General features: G+C 44.5%; 1 protein-coding gene across 4 annotated transcripts in view; it reads left to right on the plus strand.

Moving 5' to 3' along the window:
- strbp (spermatid perinuclear RNA binding protein) overlaps positions 1 to 14,768 on the plus strand; it is a 110,726-nt gene extending 95,958 nt beyond the window's left edge. For 3 of the 4 annotated variants that reach the window (XM_010877338.5, XM_010877337.4, XM_010877339.5), the window contains 7 exons: positions 2,331 to 2,539; positions 3,308 to 3,454; positions 3,570 to 3,704; positions 6,953 to 7,096; positions 7,765 to 7,906; positions 8,130 to 8,180; positions 12,914 to 14,768. In XM_010877338.5, coding sequence (XP_010875640.2) covers positions 2,331 to 2,539; positions 3,308 to 3,454; positions 3,570 to 3,704; positions 6,953 to 7,096; positions 7,765 to 7,906; positions 8,130 to 8,180; positions 12,914 to 13,008 — 923 coding nt within the window. In that variant the 3' untranslated portion in view covers positions 13,009 to 14,768. Of the gene's footprint in view, positions 1 to 2,330; positions 2,540 to 3,307; positions 3,455 to 3,569; positions 3,705 to 6,952; positions 7,097 to 7,764; positions 7,907 to 8,129; positions 8,181 to 10,794; positions 11,296 to 12,913 lie in introns of those variants that run through there. The other variant, XM_010877340.5, reaches the window with a different exon arrangement.
- The last annotated feature ends 363 nt before the right edge of the window (positions 14,769 to 15,131 follow it).

A 15,131-nucleotide genomic window follows, 5' to 3' on the forward strand; every position in this document is an offset into this window, starting at 1 on the left:
TTGGAAAAACAAATGTCCATTTTGAATTTGATGCCTGCAACACGTGTCACAAAGTTAGGACAGGGGCACGTTTACCACTGTGTTGCATCACCGCTTCTTTTATCAATGCTCTGTTAGCATTTGGGAACTGAGGAGACCAATTGCTGAAGTTTTGAAATTGAAATGTTTTCCCATTCTTGCTTGATACAGGATTGTAGCTGCTTAACAGTTCAGGGCCTTCTTTGTCGTATATTTTGTATCATAATGCGCCAAATGTTTTCAATGGGTGACAGGTCCAGACTGCAGACATACCAGTTTAGCACCCAGACTCTTTTACTATGGAGCCATGCTGTTGTAATGCGTGTAGAACGTGGTTTGACATTGTCTTGCTGAAATAAGCAAGGCCTTCCCTAAAAAATGTCACCTGGATGGCAGCACATGTTGCTCCAAAACCTGTAAATATTGTTCAGCATTTATGGTGCTTTCAGAGATTTGCAAGTCACCCATGCCATGTGCACTAATGCACCATACCTTCAAGGATGCTGAATTTTATCCTGTGCACTGAGAAGAAGCTGGATGGTCCCTCTCCTCTTTTGTCCAGAGGACGCATGTCCATGATTCCTATGATTTGTCAGACTACAGGACAGTTTTCCACTTTGCTTCAGTCCATCTTAAAAGAGCTTGAGCCCATAGAAGGCGCTGGTGGTTCTGGATGTTGTTTATGTATGGTTTCTTCTTTGCACGGTAGAGTTTTAACTTGCATTTAAGGATGCAGCAACGTACTGTGTTCACGGAGTGGTTTTCGGAAGTGTTCCTGAGCCCATGCAGTGATGTCCACTACAGAGTCGTGTCTGTTTTTAATGCAGTGACGTCTGAGGGCCCGAAGACCACGGCCATCCAATATTGTTTTTCGGCTATTGCACACCCATATTTCTCCGGATTCTCTGAATATTTTAATGATATTAAATGCCGTAGATAATGAGATCCCCAAAAACTGCAATTTTATGTTGAGAAACTTTATTCAAAAATTCTTGCACTATTTGCGTGCATTGTCTTTCAGAGTGGTGAACCCTTCAACCATCCTTACATATGACAGACACATCCTCTATGGAATGATCTTTAAATACCCAATCATGTTACTGACCTGTTGCCAATTGACCTAATTAGTTGTGTGATATTCCACCAGGTTTAGTTTTTTTTATCATTACACTTATTTTCCAGTCTTTTGTTGCCTCTGTCCCAACTTTTTTTGAAATAGGTTGCATATTTAAAGTGGACATATATTTTTCAAGAAACAATGTCTCAGTTTCCACATTTGATGTTGTCATTGTACTATGTTGTATTGAATATAGGTTTTTAATGATTGGCATATCATTGAATTCTGCTTTTATTTACATTTACTGAAGCGTCCCAACTTTTTGGGAAACAGGGTTGTATAAAGCCTCTCGGAATATGGAAGTATCTTGACCCTGGAGGTTTTCCTGGTAATCTCAATGGAAAAAGGGATTTCCGTAACCCTAAAAGACACATTCTCCTGTAGATTGAGGAAATGCTTGAGATATTCTTATCGCCTCTAAAAATGTGAGTCTTTGTTTCTATCTACTTATCTGTACTCCCCTTGGGAATATTTGAATGGGAGTCTTGCTTTGAGTCTGTCTCTCTGGTATAGTGGACTTGTCGTTGTTGGTACTAAACAATGCCATTAGAGTTGTCTGTACTACACAAACCGATCTGGCAGCAGCAGGTTATCGTTTCCCCATCTTGGCCTCCTATCTCCTTGAGGCAGATCCAACAACCCACTGGGAAATAAATCCTATTGATTTCTAATGTTTCTCAAAGCCATCCAGCTGTCCCCTATTCTGTCCTCCCCGTTAGCGGAAAAGGAATTGGTTCCAGAAGAGCAGATTCAGCAGTTTTCTTTTTGAAGGATGAATCCAGAGGGGAATAGTGTAGAACTAGTCTGAACCTGAAGTTACACCTGAGGATCCCGCTGCTGGCCGGTGCAGCTCCCATGGACAGCTTTCTGTCACTGATGTGAGGAAATAGTTTCTTGTGGTTGGAATGTTACTTAGTGTTGGAATCAAATAGAAAGCAGGCTTTTTGTTTCCCCATTATTATATTCCAACACAATGAAAAGGTCAGCAGTAACTACTCACATAAGGAGTCAGAAATGATTCTTATATCACTTAAGTGTACAGATCAGGGGCCAATAGAGGAAACAGCTTAGTAGCCCTCATTTACTCAAGGGTTTCCTTTAGTTTTATACCTGAAGGCATTTTTAAATATAGTACACTTGATTGATTAGACAACTGTCATTTAGTTCATTTTCTATTTCTCTCTCTTTTCCCTAGTCCTCGACAGCAAAGCAATAGACACCAACCAACCAATGAATGCTCTGATGCGTTTGAATCAGATCCGTCCGGGTCTGCAGTACAAGCTGCTGTCCCAGTCCGGCCCAGTCCACGCTCCCGTCTTCACCATGTCAGTCGACGTAGACACAACCGTCTACGAAGCCTCAGGATCCTCCAAGAAGACCGCCAAACTTCACGTCGCCGTCAAGGTAAGTGTTTGACGTCAATCCGCACATCAGTGAGCGGAGTGCTGATAAATATTAGGAAAGGGTCAAGAGTTTTTGGTGGGGTGGCAATGGAAAGCACGGAGGAATATCATGATGGGGGTGTTCACGTTTGTTAACCGGGTCAGAGTCCCAACATACAGACAGACAGACAGAGGAGTGCAAACGGGGGTCGGTCAGTCAGCTCCCCCCCTTCCTCCTCGCCTCCTCTCCTGGCAGCCGTGAGGCAGCCAAATCTGTGTAATCCCAAAGTCGTTGTGAACAAAGAGGCTCTCCCAAGCACAGAGCTGGGATAATCCTCTATCCTCTTCGTATTGCCCTAAAAGGACCCAACGCTACTCCACTGCTCTTCACTTCCCTACCGCTCAGCTCTGCATCGCTGCCCCGGGGACACGCGTGCGTGCGTGTGTTTTCAGAGGGGGTGCACAGCTGCAGCACAAACACCAATTTGGATCAGAAACAAAGAGCGCTCCTGTTCTGTATACACAGAGTAAGGTACTGGTCCACTGACTGCAGCCCCCCACAGGACGTGTGTGCTGCCAGTGAATTAGCCTCGAGGGGAACCAGTTCATGAAACGGCAGAAGCGTGTCGGAGTTCAAACACCCCTCACAACCGGTTCTGGAACCCGCAAGGACACTTCGCTCTGCTGACAGGCTACCTGTGAATTAACGTGGGGTCGGTTTTGGAGAATGAAATCACAGATGACTGGATTTTGGATTTGTCTAACATGCTGTCACTCATCCCATCTCTAGGTTCTGCAGGCCATGGGCTATCCAACCGGGTTTGATACGGACCTGGACTGCAGTGCAGATGAGAAGTCTGACGGCGAGGGGAAGAGTGAATCATCCACACACTCAAGCAATAACACAACGCAATTAGACAGCTCAAATACACTGGAGGTACAGAACCCAGACACACACATACAATAGTTAGACTTGACTGAAGACATTTTAAAACCTTATTGTTAGAGATGTTATCTGTAATCTCATTGGGATTCTGCTCATGTGCTTTCAGGTCCGAACTCAGGGTCCTATTCTGACGGCCAGTGGAAAGAACCCAGTAATGGAGCTGAACGAGAAGCGTCGTGGCCTGAAGTACGAGCTGATATCAGAGAGTGGCGGCAGCCATGACAAACGTTTCGTCATGGAGGTGAGGAATACAACAGATGCATGTCTCCGCTGGAACCCTAGATTGGACACACACACTCAACCTCAGTGAATGATTGCTCCTAACTCAATGCAGCACAGTCCCTCAAAGTTAGCGAACACTCATTGCTAGCTGGTATCTCATCAGAAACACACCACTTGGTGTCTTCCAGAGCAGCGCTCTGTCTTCCCTAAATCCATTCATCCCTCCAGGGACATGGGCTTCCTTCAGAGATTCTCATCCCTGTGAGGTCAAGTCAGTTACAGCTGACATTAAGTGTGCGTGTCATCTGATGTGTGTATTAGAGCTTTAGATCCACCCTATGGCTGGTCTAGCTGTTGCAAAACATCACCATCCAACCTACAGTCCATCTTTATTTATTATATAATAATAATAATATGACTATTCAGTATACAAAGAAATTAAGTACTGTAAATCAGAGGTGGGGGACTCGAGTCACATGACTTGACTCGAGTCTGACTCGAGTCACAATTTTCAGGACTTGTGACTTGCTTGATTAAAGCATGAAAATGACTTGACTTTGACTTGAGAACAAGTTACTTGAGACTTGACTTGACTTGAAGTGGAAGACTCGACAATGACTTGAACTTAATAAACAAACAGCAATAAAATTATTTTATATGTTGCGACATCAGCACCACTAATCAGTGCCTTTAACGCTGCACAATTCAAACCGCGCCAAACACGGCAGACAGTAACGTTAGTCGAGCTCCACAAATAGTATCGTTTGGCTACAAGGACTTTGAACTGGACCGTGTGAATAAAAAAATATTTGCCAGATGCAAAATATGCAACACAAGAGTATCTGACACGACAACAACAACATCAAATTTCATTCGTCATTTTAAGAACCACAAGGAAAGGTAAGAAAGTAATCTCTTTATATTTAGTTTCACTAAGATCTATAACAATTAAGTTACTAATGAAATGAATTAATCTTTTGTTTGTCATAATTGGGCCTTGATTGCATATTATTATTTATTTATTTTGTTAGAAATGTGACCATTATCATTACTGAATATGTCTGGTAAATAGATGTAAGGGAATTTGACTATAACAGTGGCATAGCCTGAATTTTAATGTTGATTGGCATCTTAAAATTAGCGGGCATGTATATTATTACACGTAGGCTATAATGTCTGTATTAAATGTGCGCATTTTCAAGTGTTTGTGGACTGCGTGTGGAAACTAAAAAGCATTGTGCTTACACCATAACAGTTAACTTTACTGCATGAAAGGCTAACATGGAGGCGCCGATGTGATTACTAGCATCTAAACATTTCGAAAAGGTTTATTTTTTTTACTCATACAGACAAGAATAATTACAGCGTAATTACATATTAGGCAGTTTTTCAGTCACAATAATTAGTTTATAAGGTTGTTATTATTAGCCCTTATTACATGGATTGGCTGAATTCCAGTGCAGAATGCATGTTATTTATTGATAACAGACCGTTGCCATGAAAAACAGCGCGTTGCTATGGACGCAGCAGGATTCTAACCAGAGACGGAACGGACAATTTTCTTTAGAGGAAGCAATACAATCGTTTTTAAATCAATAAATTCCTTTTGAAATCAATATTTTGTGTCAAATTATTGATTTATTTGGTGGGTAGCCATGTAATAAGTGGGATAAGGTATAGCGAGGCGGTTGTTATAGCGAATACAACCCCTTCAGGCTGATTCAAGATCCCTTCGCTTCCAAAAAATTGTACCGCGAAGGAGAAAAATATTTGATTTTGAAATCGAGCTTCTCACCGAGCGCACGTCAGAAACAGAGGACAGTGAGTGTGTATGTGTGTGTGTTCATCTCTTTAGTACTGTGACTTGACTTGACTTGAAACTTATAAGGACTTGACTTGACTTGCTTAGGGTGAACCCTTGACTTGCTTGATTTATCTGAACTGTGACTTGAGACTTGACTCGAGACTTGATGGTTAAGACTTGAGACTTGCTTGGACTTGACCTTGTGTGACTTGTCCCCATCTCTGCTGTAAATCAACAGCAACAACAACATTTAGAAACAACATAATTATGAAAATCAAGAGACTGAAGGTTTGGCTTAAGTGAGGCCCGAGTTCAGAGCTGGTCAAAGGTGAAAACCGGGAGCAGGCACTCAGCAGGGTGTGATCACGTTGGCCTACCACCCATGACATCTGTGGCTTTGTAGTAGCACTCTGAAGTCAGAGTTCGGGTACCGTCCAACAGATGAGCGGGCTAGCTGGGGTTCAGTACTATCCAACAGATGAATGACTAGCTAGAGTTCAGTACTGTCCGACAGACGAATGGCTAGCTGGAGTTCAGTACTATCCAACAGACTAATGGCTAGCTGGAGTTCAGTACTATCCAACAGACTAATGGCTAGCTGGAGTTCAGTACTATCAAACAGATGAATGGCTAGCTGGAGTTCAGTACTATCCAACAGACAAATGTCTAGCTAGAGTTCAGTACTATCCAACAGACGAATGTCCAGCTAGAGTTCAGTACTATCCAACAGACGAATGTCTAGCTAGAGTTCAGTACTATCCAACAGACGAATGTCTAGCTAGAGTTCAGTACTATCCAACAGATGAGCGGTCTAGCTAGAGTTCAGTACTATCCAACAGACGAGCGGCTAACGAGAGTTCAGTACTATCCAACAGACGAGCGGCTAACGAGAGTTTAGTACTATCCAACAGACGAGCGGCTAGCGAGAGTTCAGTACTATCCAACAGACGAGCGGCTAGCGAGAGTTCAGTACTATCCAACAGACGAGCGGCTAGCGAGAGTTCAGTACTATCCAACAGACGAGCGGCTAGCGAGAGTTCAGTACTATCCAACAGACGAGCGGCTAGCGAGAGTTCAGTACTATCCAACAGACGAGCGGCTAGCGAGAGTTCAGTACTATCCAACAGACGAGCGGCTAGCGAGAGTTCAGTACTATCCAACAGACGAGCGGCTAGCGAGAGTTCAGTACTATCCAACAGACGAGCGGCTAACTAGAGTTCAGTACTATCCAACAAGTTAATGGCTAGCTAGAGTTCAGTACTATCCAACAGACGAGCAGCTAGCTTGAGTTCAGTGTCACCAGAAATCACACCACACCTATAAAGTGCTTCTGAAGTAGCATAAGTCCTCCTTACCATCATTATTTCAACTCAACCAACCATTTCTATCAACTATTTCAATGGATGCTAACGTTCAGTAAACCTGTCACTCTTTTTCTTTTCTCACTTTCTCTCACTCTATAGGTGGAAGTGGATGGTCAGAAGTTCCGTGGGGCGGGGCCCAATAAGAAGGTAGCTAAGGCTTCTGCTGCACTGGCAGCTCTGGAGAAACTCTTCTCAGGCCCCAACGCTTCTGCAAATAAGAAAAAGAAGATCATCCCTCACACAGTAAGTAACCGCTACCATCTCTCTGTTCTGACACCAGTACTGCCTGGCTAGACAAGCAGCACTATCACTCTAGAGGAACATCACTGCTTCTTTACAGGAGGATCTGATCAATCACTCTAAAAGGACAACTCTAATTGCCTAGTGTAAGCATACAGGTTAAGGTTTGTTTTTAGAGTATGGACATTCTAAGGAACCTGGATATCATGAACCTTGTCTAATGAAAAGGTCCAATCTGTAGTCAATAGCAGCTGTTAACAATTTATTTACCATTATTTTACCAGCTGATTTGACTGAAAGATTCTCATTTACAGCAACAACCTAGGGGATATAGGGGGAGGAGAAGGGATCAGTGAGTGAATTTTAAGCTGGGGATGATTAGGTAACCATGTTGGTGTGAGGGTTTGAGATTGAAAATGGGATCTTTACTGACCACCGTCAGGACACCCTTTTAACATCCCATCGGAAAGATGGTCCCAAACGCAACGTTCCCTTCACTGCCCTGGGGTGATAGCATTTAATCTTAAAACCAGAGGAAAATGTAGGGCTACTGGCCCTCCAACGCCACTTCCGGAAGAAACTGGTCCCCAATCCAGGGATCGACCCCGCTCAGCTTCAATGCATGGTGCTGTGCTGCCTATACAACAGCGCTCTCTGTCTGGTTTTGGCAGACCAAAGGGGCTCTAGCCGCGGCAGCCGCTGCCTCCGCAGTAGCAGCCCATGTGGCCAGAGGGAGGGGCAGAGCGGCCGCCCTGACCAGAGGAGCCTTCGTCAGCGCTGCTGCCCCAGGTTACACGCAGATCCCTGGGACATGTAAGTATGGGCGCCTCAGGTCCTACTTCTCTATTTCTCAGTTCCATTCTACGCGCCGCATATGTCAGAATGAATCTGATTTTGAGCAACGTGGATTTTCCGTCTGGGTTTGTGATTTGTGTCTGAAATGTAGTTTTGGCTTAGCAATGTGACCGCCTCCATCCTGTTCCATTTGATGCCATGTTGATGATGATCGTAATAAAATCCTAAACATGTCTGACAGGCTTCGGGACTCCATATGGATACAGTGCAGCCGCAGCCGCACCCGCCTACGGTAAGTCACCCCCTCCCTCCTTCTCTCTCAGTGGGACGGGTTAACACCTGCCCTAACTCAGTTGGACGGGTTAACACCTGCCCTAACTCAGTTGGACGGGTTAACACCTGCCCTAACTCAGTGGAACGGGTTAACACCTGCCCTAACTCAGTGGGACGGGTTAACACCTGCCCTAACTCAGTGGAACGGGTTAACACCTGCCCTAACTCAGTGGGACGGGTTAACACCTGCCCTAACTCAGTGGAACGGGTTAACACCTGCCCTAACTCAGTGGGACGGGTTAACACCTGCCCTAACTCAGGGGAATGGGTTAACACCTGCCCTAACTCAGGGGAACGGGTTAACACCTGCCCTAACTCAGTGGGACGGGTTAACACCTGCCCTAACTCAGTTGGACGGGTTAACACCTGCCCTAACTCAGTGGGACGGGTTAACACCTGCCCTAACTCAGTGGAAAGGGTTAACACCTACCCTAACTCAGGGGAACGGTTAACAGCTACCCTAACTCAGGGGAACGGTTAACACCTACCCTAACTCAGGGGAACGGGTTAACACCTGCCCTAACTCAGTGGGATGGGTTAACACCTGCCCTAACTCACCATTCCTCCCCTCTTTTGGAGGCCTTTCTGAAAGAAAATCATACAACCCAAACAAATCTCACTGACATGTTAGAGGTCCCGATTGACATAAGATTTGGTTGAATCTGAACGGGGAAGTTAAAGTCAAAACTGGAAATGATCATAACCTTGTGGTTCTTACTGTGGTTGGAGCGAGCCTTGCTGCGCTGCTTCTTTGCGCCCCCCCAGACCACCCGACCCCTGCCCCCAAGTGTCCAGACTGCTGCTCGTTCTGCCTGCCGCTTCTGTCAGTCCGTCAGCCCTCCCTTCACTCATCACATAGATGTGCTATATCTCTTTTCACAGCAAAAGCAACACCCACCCTGGTTCAAAGCAGCCCAGTCAGGCAGAGACCAATGCCATCAACACACACACACAAGGACATGGGTTCTATATACTTGTTCTAGAAACTTCAAAACAAACCTATGTTGAATATCACACACAGCGACAGTCGCACAGTGTCGCACCTTCCAACCTAAAATTGCCCTGAACTTCAGTTTATCTTTACAAACACGTAGCTATGCATTCACTGAATGGTTTGTTTAATTCGCTAAACACAGTGTGGATCCTCAATGAGTGTCTGGCTGGACGCTGTGGTCGCTCAGCTGTGGCCGCCCGCCTCAGTGCCAGGAAACCAGTAGCGCGTCAAAGAGCTCTGAAGTGTTTGAATGTCTCCCATAGCCTCTTTCAACACTCCATAACTGGATCAGATTCAGTGGGCTCGGCTCTCGCACACTCAGCAGAACTCCAATACACCAATGAGCTTTCACTGGGCTTCACCGCCCACACCCAGTTTGACCAATGGATCTATGCACTGCAATACATTGCAAACGTTCATACATAAGTACCCACTGAAAAACAGATTACTGCGCTTACAAATATATGCCTCTCCATCACTTGCCCCCCCCCTCCCTCTCTCTCTCTCCATCTCTTACGCTACACATGGAACAGACCAGTCCTTGTGTGTTGTGTTGCGTGGCATCAGAGGCCCCTTCCCTCTGCAACAGAGGGAGTTGCCAGTCTCTGGTTTTGGAGGCTGTTGAATAAGTCTTATGTGCGGCGGAGACTGGACCGGGCTCAGTACAGGGCTGGGGAGACCATGGAGAGGCTGACCCTGGGAAATTCTTAGATGGTGATGAAGCATCAGTTTTGAATTCTGTTCTACTCCGAGATGCTTCTGTAGCCTAGTCCTTGGGTCTGTTTGACGCGGTCTGGTCTCCACCCGCTATATAAACAGCTAGAAACAGATTTTCACTTAGTGTTCGCCACCTGGTTATGTGGCCAGTCATGAAGTTCTGGTGATTGACTGCTGTGAAATCGGATCCCTTGCCCCTCCCCCATTTTGAGACGGTGTTGCATGCTGGTTAATCCTTCCCTGTACAGTCATACATTCTTTATATTTCTGACGCTCACTGTCGTGCGGCGCTCAGCCTTCTGTTGCTGCTTTGGGATTTCTAAATGGAGATAGAGAAACAACACACCAACAACACATTTAAAAACAACAATACTTCTACTGCTAGCAGGACCACAGCACCAAACCTCAGCCCATCGACCACAAGAATAACCGCTCCATGTCGCATATAGTGGTAAACAAACAAACCAGCCAACCAACCACTGCCCTGCTATATTCCAGACACCACAAGAATAACCGCTCCATAACATATATAGTGGTAAACAAACAAACCACTACCCTGCATTTCACACCTCCATGGACCTTAGTCTATCTTTTCTTCTCAATCACACACTCTTCCTACACGTATTTCCCCTCCCTGCAGTCTGTCGTATTTCTGCCCAGGCCCTGGACTATAGAAGTAGAACAAATGGAACAAACCCTCTCAATAGCCCTTAAAAAATGGCTAACTTAGTTTTCTGTCGTTTGTAGTTCTATGGCCTAGGCACTGTGGTGGATCATGACAAAGGACAGAACCGTGCCATTTTATTCATTTTGCCCTGCCATAGACTCACGTGGAGTGCTCTTTTCGTGTCTCCTTCTCTAGGTTTCTCCCCCAAGAGAATGCTTCTGTTGCCTGTCATGAAAATGCCCGGCTACCCAGTCCCCCATTATTTCTTTTAGCACAGGTGTACCAAAACACCCCAACTTTTTTTTTTAAAAGGGAATCGGAGTCTTTTTGTTTTTCCCAACATATTTAAGGGGGGAACTGAACTGAAGGACTTGAGCAGAAGATGATTTGTAAACAAAGTGCTTTTTTGTTTTGTTTTCTTAATGTTTCAAACTTTTACTGATTTAAAAAAAAAACCTGCTGGTTTAAGTTCTTAAAAAGACTTGAAAGATTTTTACTGTGAATTGTTACCTCATTCTCTCGAATCTAAATTATAACATCCTTTTTTTGTTACTTGTTGTTCTTGTTCTTCGGTAGGAAGGGTTTAGACCTCTGACACAGATGACACATTCTCTGTAAACCTGAGCTGTGTGAAGGATGTATAGTAGTAATAATGAAAGTAATGTGGACAAATAAAACCTTTATCCTCTACAACAAGCTGACCAGTGCCTGGTGTCTTAACTGAAACTAGGTACAATAACAGTACAGTCCTATCAATAAATAGCAACTAGCGAAGCTTTTTGCCAATGTGAACAGGAAGTTGCAAGACCATGACAGGAAATAGGAGCTGCTTCTGTAATGAATAGGAAGTATAGTGTAGGGTAAACAGCCTGTTCTAACTTCTGTTACATCTTGTAATAGATACAAGCTCAAATCCGCTACTGTTCAATTATCCTTTTAATTCTGACTCTTCTATCCTGAATTGACTGAGTTGAACTGGATTAAGGGTGCCAACGGTACTGCTTGTCCTAGATACATGCCCTGAGTCTGACCCTCCCAGAACACCCATCACTTACTGCACATGGGGCATCACATCCCCCGAGTCGTGACCTTCATTCACAGTTCACACAGCAATCTAATATGGCTGCTTAGTTGGCTGGTCCCCTTGAGTCCTATACAACACACGTACAGCACAGCACAACATGGAAACAAAGCCACACAGCTACACACCGGAGAATCGAAAGCAGCAACAAGGGACCCTATCGAACCCATGGAGATTTTTCTACCTTTTGGTCCTGATTCATTTCTGTGGTTATTTTGTGATGCGTTTTGTTGATGAGTGTGTGTCAGTGAGTCGGCTGTTCATGCAGTCCTCTCTCATGGGCCAGCACAAACAAGCAGTTACCTCAGTCACAATGTTGACATCCATCCTGCCTACGCCACACAACAGCTCAACTATTCATCCCATGTGAGATCTTATCTCTAATTCGATGTGTCTCCATTTGGTGAAACTTGATCTCCACAGAAGCAATTAAGACAGTCATAGTCAGATTTGATTGGTTAAAAGTGGTTTTGCTTGGGATTATGGAGAGGTTATGAGTCTGCTGGCCTGTGGCTGAGAGGACTTGGTCACCATCGCCATTGAGAGAAAAGCCCCCTGGGAGACCGTCCAATTAGACTGCCGTCTTCATGATTACAGCTATGAGGCGCAGCCATAGGCCAGAGGTCCTAGTGGTCCTGTCCAATGGTTGTTTAAGCAGGGGAGGACCAACCTCAGTGACAGCCAGGGGAAGCCCATATAAACTGCCTTCATGCGGACCTCAAGGAAATGTAGCTGCTGCATGTGTGACAGCCAATGGGGCTCCTTATAAACTAAACTGCCTGACCCGAAACCCCTCCCTCCTCCCATGGGCTCCCTCTGTCTTGTCACATTGGCAGTCATCGTACAATACTCTCTCCAAAATCACATACGGTTTGATTTGTCAGAGTTATGTACTAACCACATTTTCTTTCAAAAGAAAAAATTACTTCAAAGTTGCTACATTTCTTATCACGTATCTCTGCTTTCTTATCTGAAATGAATGAGCTCCAAAGTTTTTTATTTTGAAGTAGTTTCCTTTTTTGTAATTTGAGTTGGACTGATTTTGTCAGAAAGTGGTAACCGTTGCAACTTAAGTTGATGTCTTTTATTAACCTGATCCGCCCCAGTGCAATGAAAACCCCACATACAGCCAGACAGAGCAGAGCTAGCGACCTATGGAGAGAGTGAGTCACGCTGCCTCCTACAGGGCTCCACAGTAATTACACCGTCTCTCTGCTCTCCTCCTCACTGTAGGTGGTCTTTTCATTGACAATCCCTTTTACCAGCCTCGGACCATCGCACCTTTTATTATTCACTTGGGTCCTCAAGATCTCTTCTCTGACTTCTAGAACCATCAGGTTGTGTGGCTTCTAAACTGTCGTACCAACAGAACCGCACCAGAGCTTGACCTCTTGACCCTTGTCTCCCGCTGTACGGCACAGAGCCAGCGAGCGGTCAATCTGAACTCCTCTCACTCTGTTCTGTCTCCTCACAACCCAAATTAAAGGAAACAAACTTAAAAAAAGCAATACTTTATTTGACTTTTTGGACTCTTGGCTGCATCAAAACTAAAGGCTGAGTACCTTGGTCATTTGGTCTCTTTCTTACATAGCAATACTACAACTGAACTGTTTGGCTTCAAGCTTACTTGATATGATGTGAATGTTCAATTGAGTCTTACCCAAACACAGCATTGCAATTGCATTTCAGTTGTATATTCACTGTGTGTATGTGTGGCTGTACCATGGACTATATGCATATATGTACGGTAAATGTTTCTATAAGTCTATATTATGTGTTGATACTATTGATGATGTACGTATGTAAATACATTATATACTTATTGTTGGTATACATTATTTTAGAACTACAAAGTTAAATGTAATCATAATCCCACAATATAGCTTTCTTCCAGTTTTATATACACAGTCATTTACTCTTACTAGAACATGCAATAGGAAACCAGTTTCTTGATTAACCTGTGCTAATGGTAGTGATTCTTTCTTCCTCCCTTACATCTGTCTTCTCATCTGAGCCTTTCCAGACATGCTCAGTCTCTCTGGCCTAGCAGAGCCCGTTCAGACAAGAGGCGCACTCTCACTCAACCTAGTCATCCTACCATTCGTAGCGCACGCATACACGCACCCCCACGCACACACTCAGAATGCCACACACTCACTTCCTGTTGACTTCCTATCAGAAAGCACACTTGTCGTCTCTCACCGCTCCACTGCCTCTGCAGACTGGAGCATACTGTACTCTGTGTCATTGTCCTGTTGAGCAGCTGCAGTAATTTAGCCCCGGCAACCCCCTGCCAGCCCAGACCAGTCCCAGGCCGTCTCTATGGCCGATAGCTTAACGTGGGACCAAAAGCACAGTTCACAGCGGTGGGCGGCCTGGTCACGGTAACACCACCTGCTCGCTGGCCAATCGCATCTGTTGACCCTCCCTCCATTGCCCCACTGCTTCCTAACAGGTTCAATTCACACACGGTTTGCGCAGCTGGTGTAGAGCATATTTTCTGAACCTTTTCGCACAGGCAGAACTGCCCCAAACGATCTGTGGTGTCACGGCCGATGTGGCAATGTGTTGTACATCAGTAGCGGAAAGTGAGTGTGAAGAGAGCCGGCATGCTGCTCAGACGAACCCAAAGGTCAGTACAGACCTTAAAGGCCAACCAGCCTCTACAACTGTCCCACACATCAATGGCAACATCTAATTAAATGGATACTCCGAGATTATGTTCATTATAGCTCCGCTGTAGAAAGCCAGACCCAGTCGTTTCTTAACCCCCAGCCTTACTTTACCCTATATTACGACTGTTTATACATACATCATAGCATAAAAGTCTTTATATAATAACTACATAGAATTATATGTAATTAATGGGCTGAACTCATAGTAAACTGTAGTTATATGAGTCCGTGTGAGGTTAGTGTGTGGCGGTAATGAACGTGAACTACAGTGCCTAGCAAGATTACTAACCCAGCGTCAAGGCCATACTGCCAGGCCTTGAATAAGTGCACATCCTTTATTAGGATGGCTCATTACATCTGTCCTATATCCAAATGGATTGATCACAAAGTACATGATCAGATAGATATGTTTTTTTAAATCCTATTTATATGAAAGCTGCTAACAATGTTTCGCTGACCCCAAATCAACATCTCATTAGTAAATTCTGCAATACCACTTTTTTGTTTTTCATATGAATTGCCCTAAACATATCCACAACTGCACAGTCTGACTACTTTCTACATAGAAGAGATCATAAAGGGAAAGCATGTTTTTAAGGTAAATGCCCAGGAATATAGAAGCATATATTTATAACTTGGGTTGGTGGGTCAGATCTTTTCACAAACACATGGTACTGTGTGTAGTAATGTATGTAGCTATAGTTGCTAAAAGCTTCTTATTTTTCATCCTAATCGCTCTTGCAGAAGTTCAACATAACAGCCTCTCAAAAAATTTA

Source organism: Esox lucius, chromosome 14, assembly GCF_011004845.1.
Source record: "Esox lucius isolate fEsoLuc1 chromosome 14, fEsoLuc1.pri, whole genome shotgun sequence".
Lineage (NCBI taxonomy): Eukaryota > Metazoa > Chordata > Actinopteri > Esociformes > Esocidae > Esox > Esox lucius.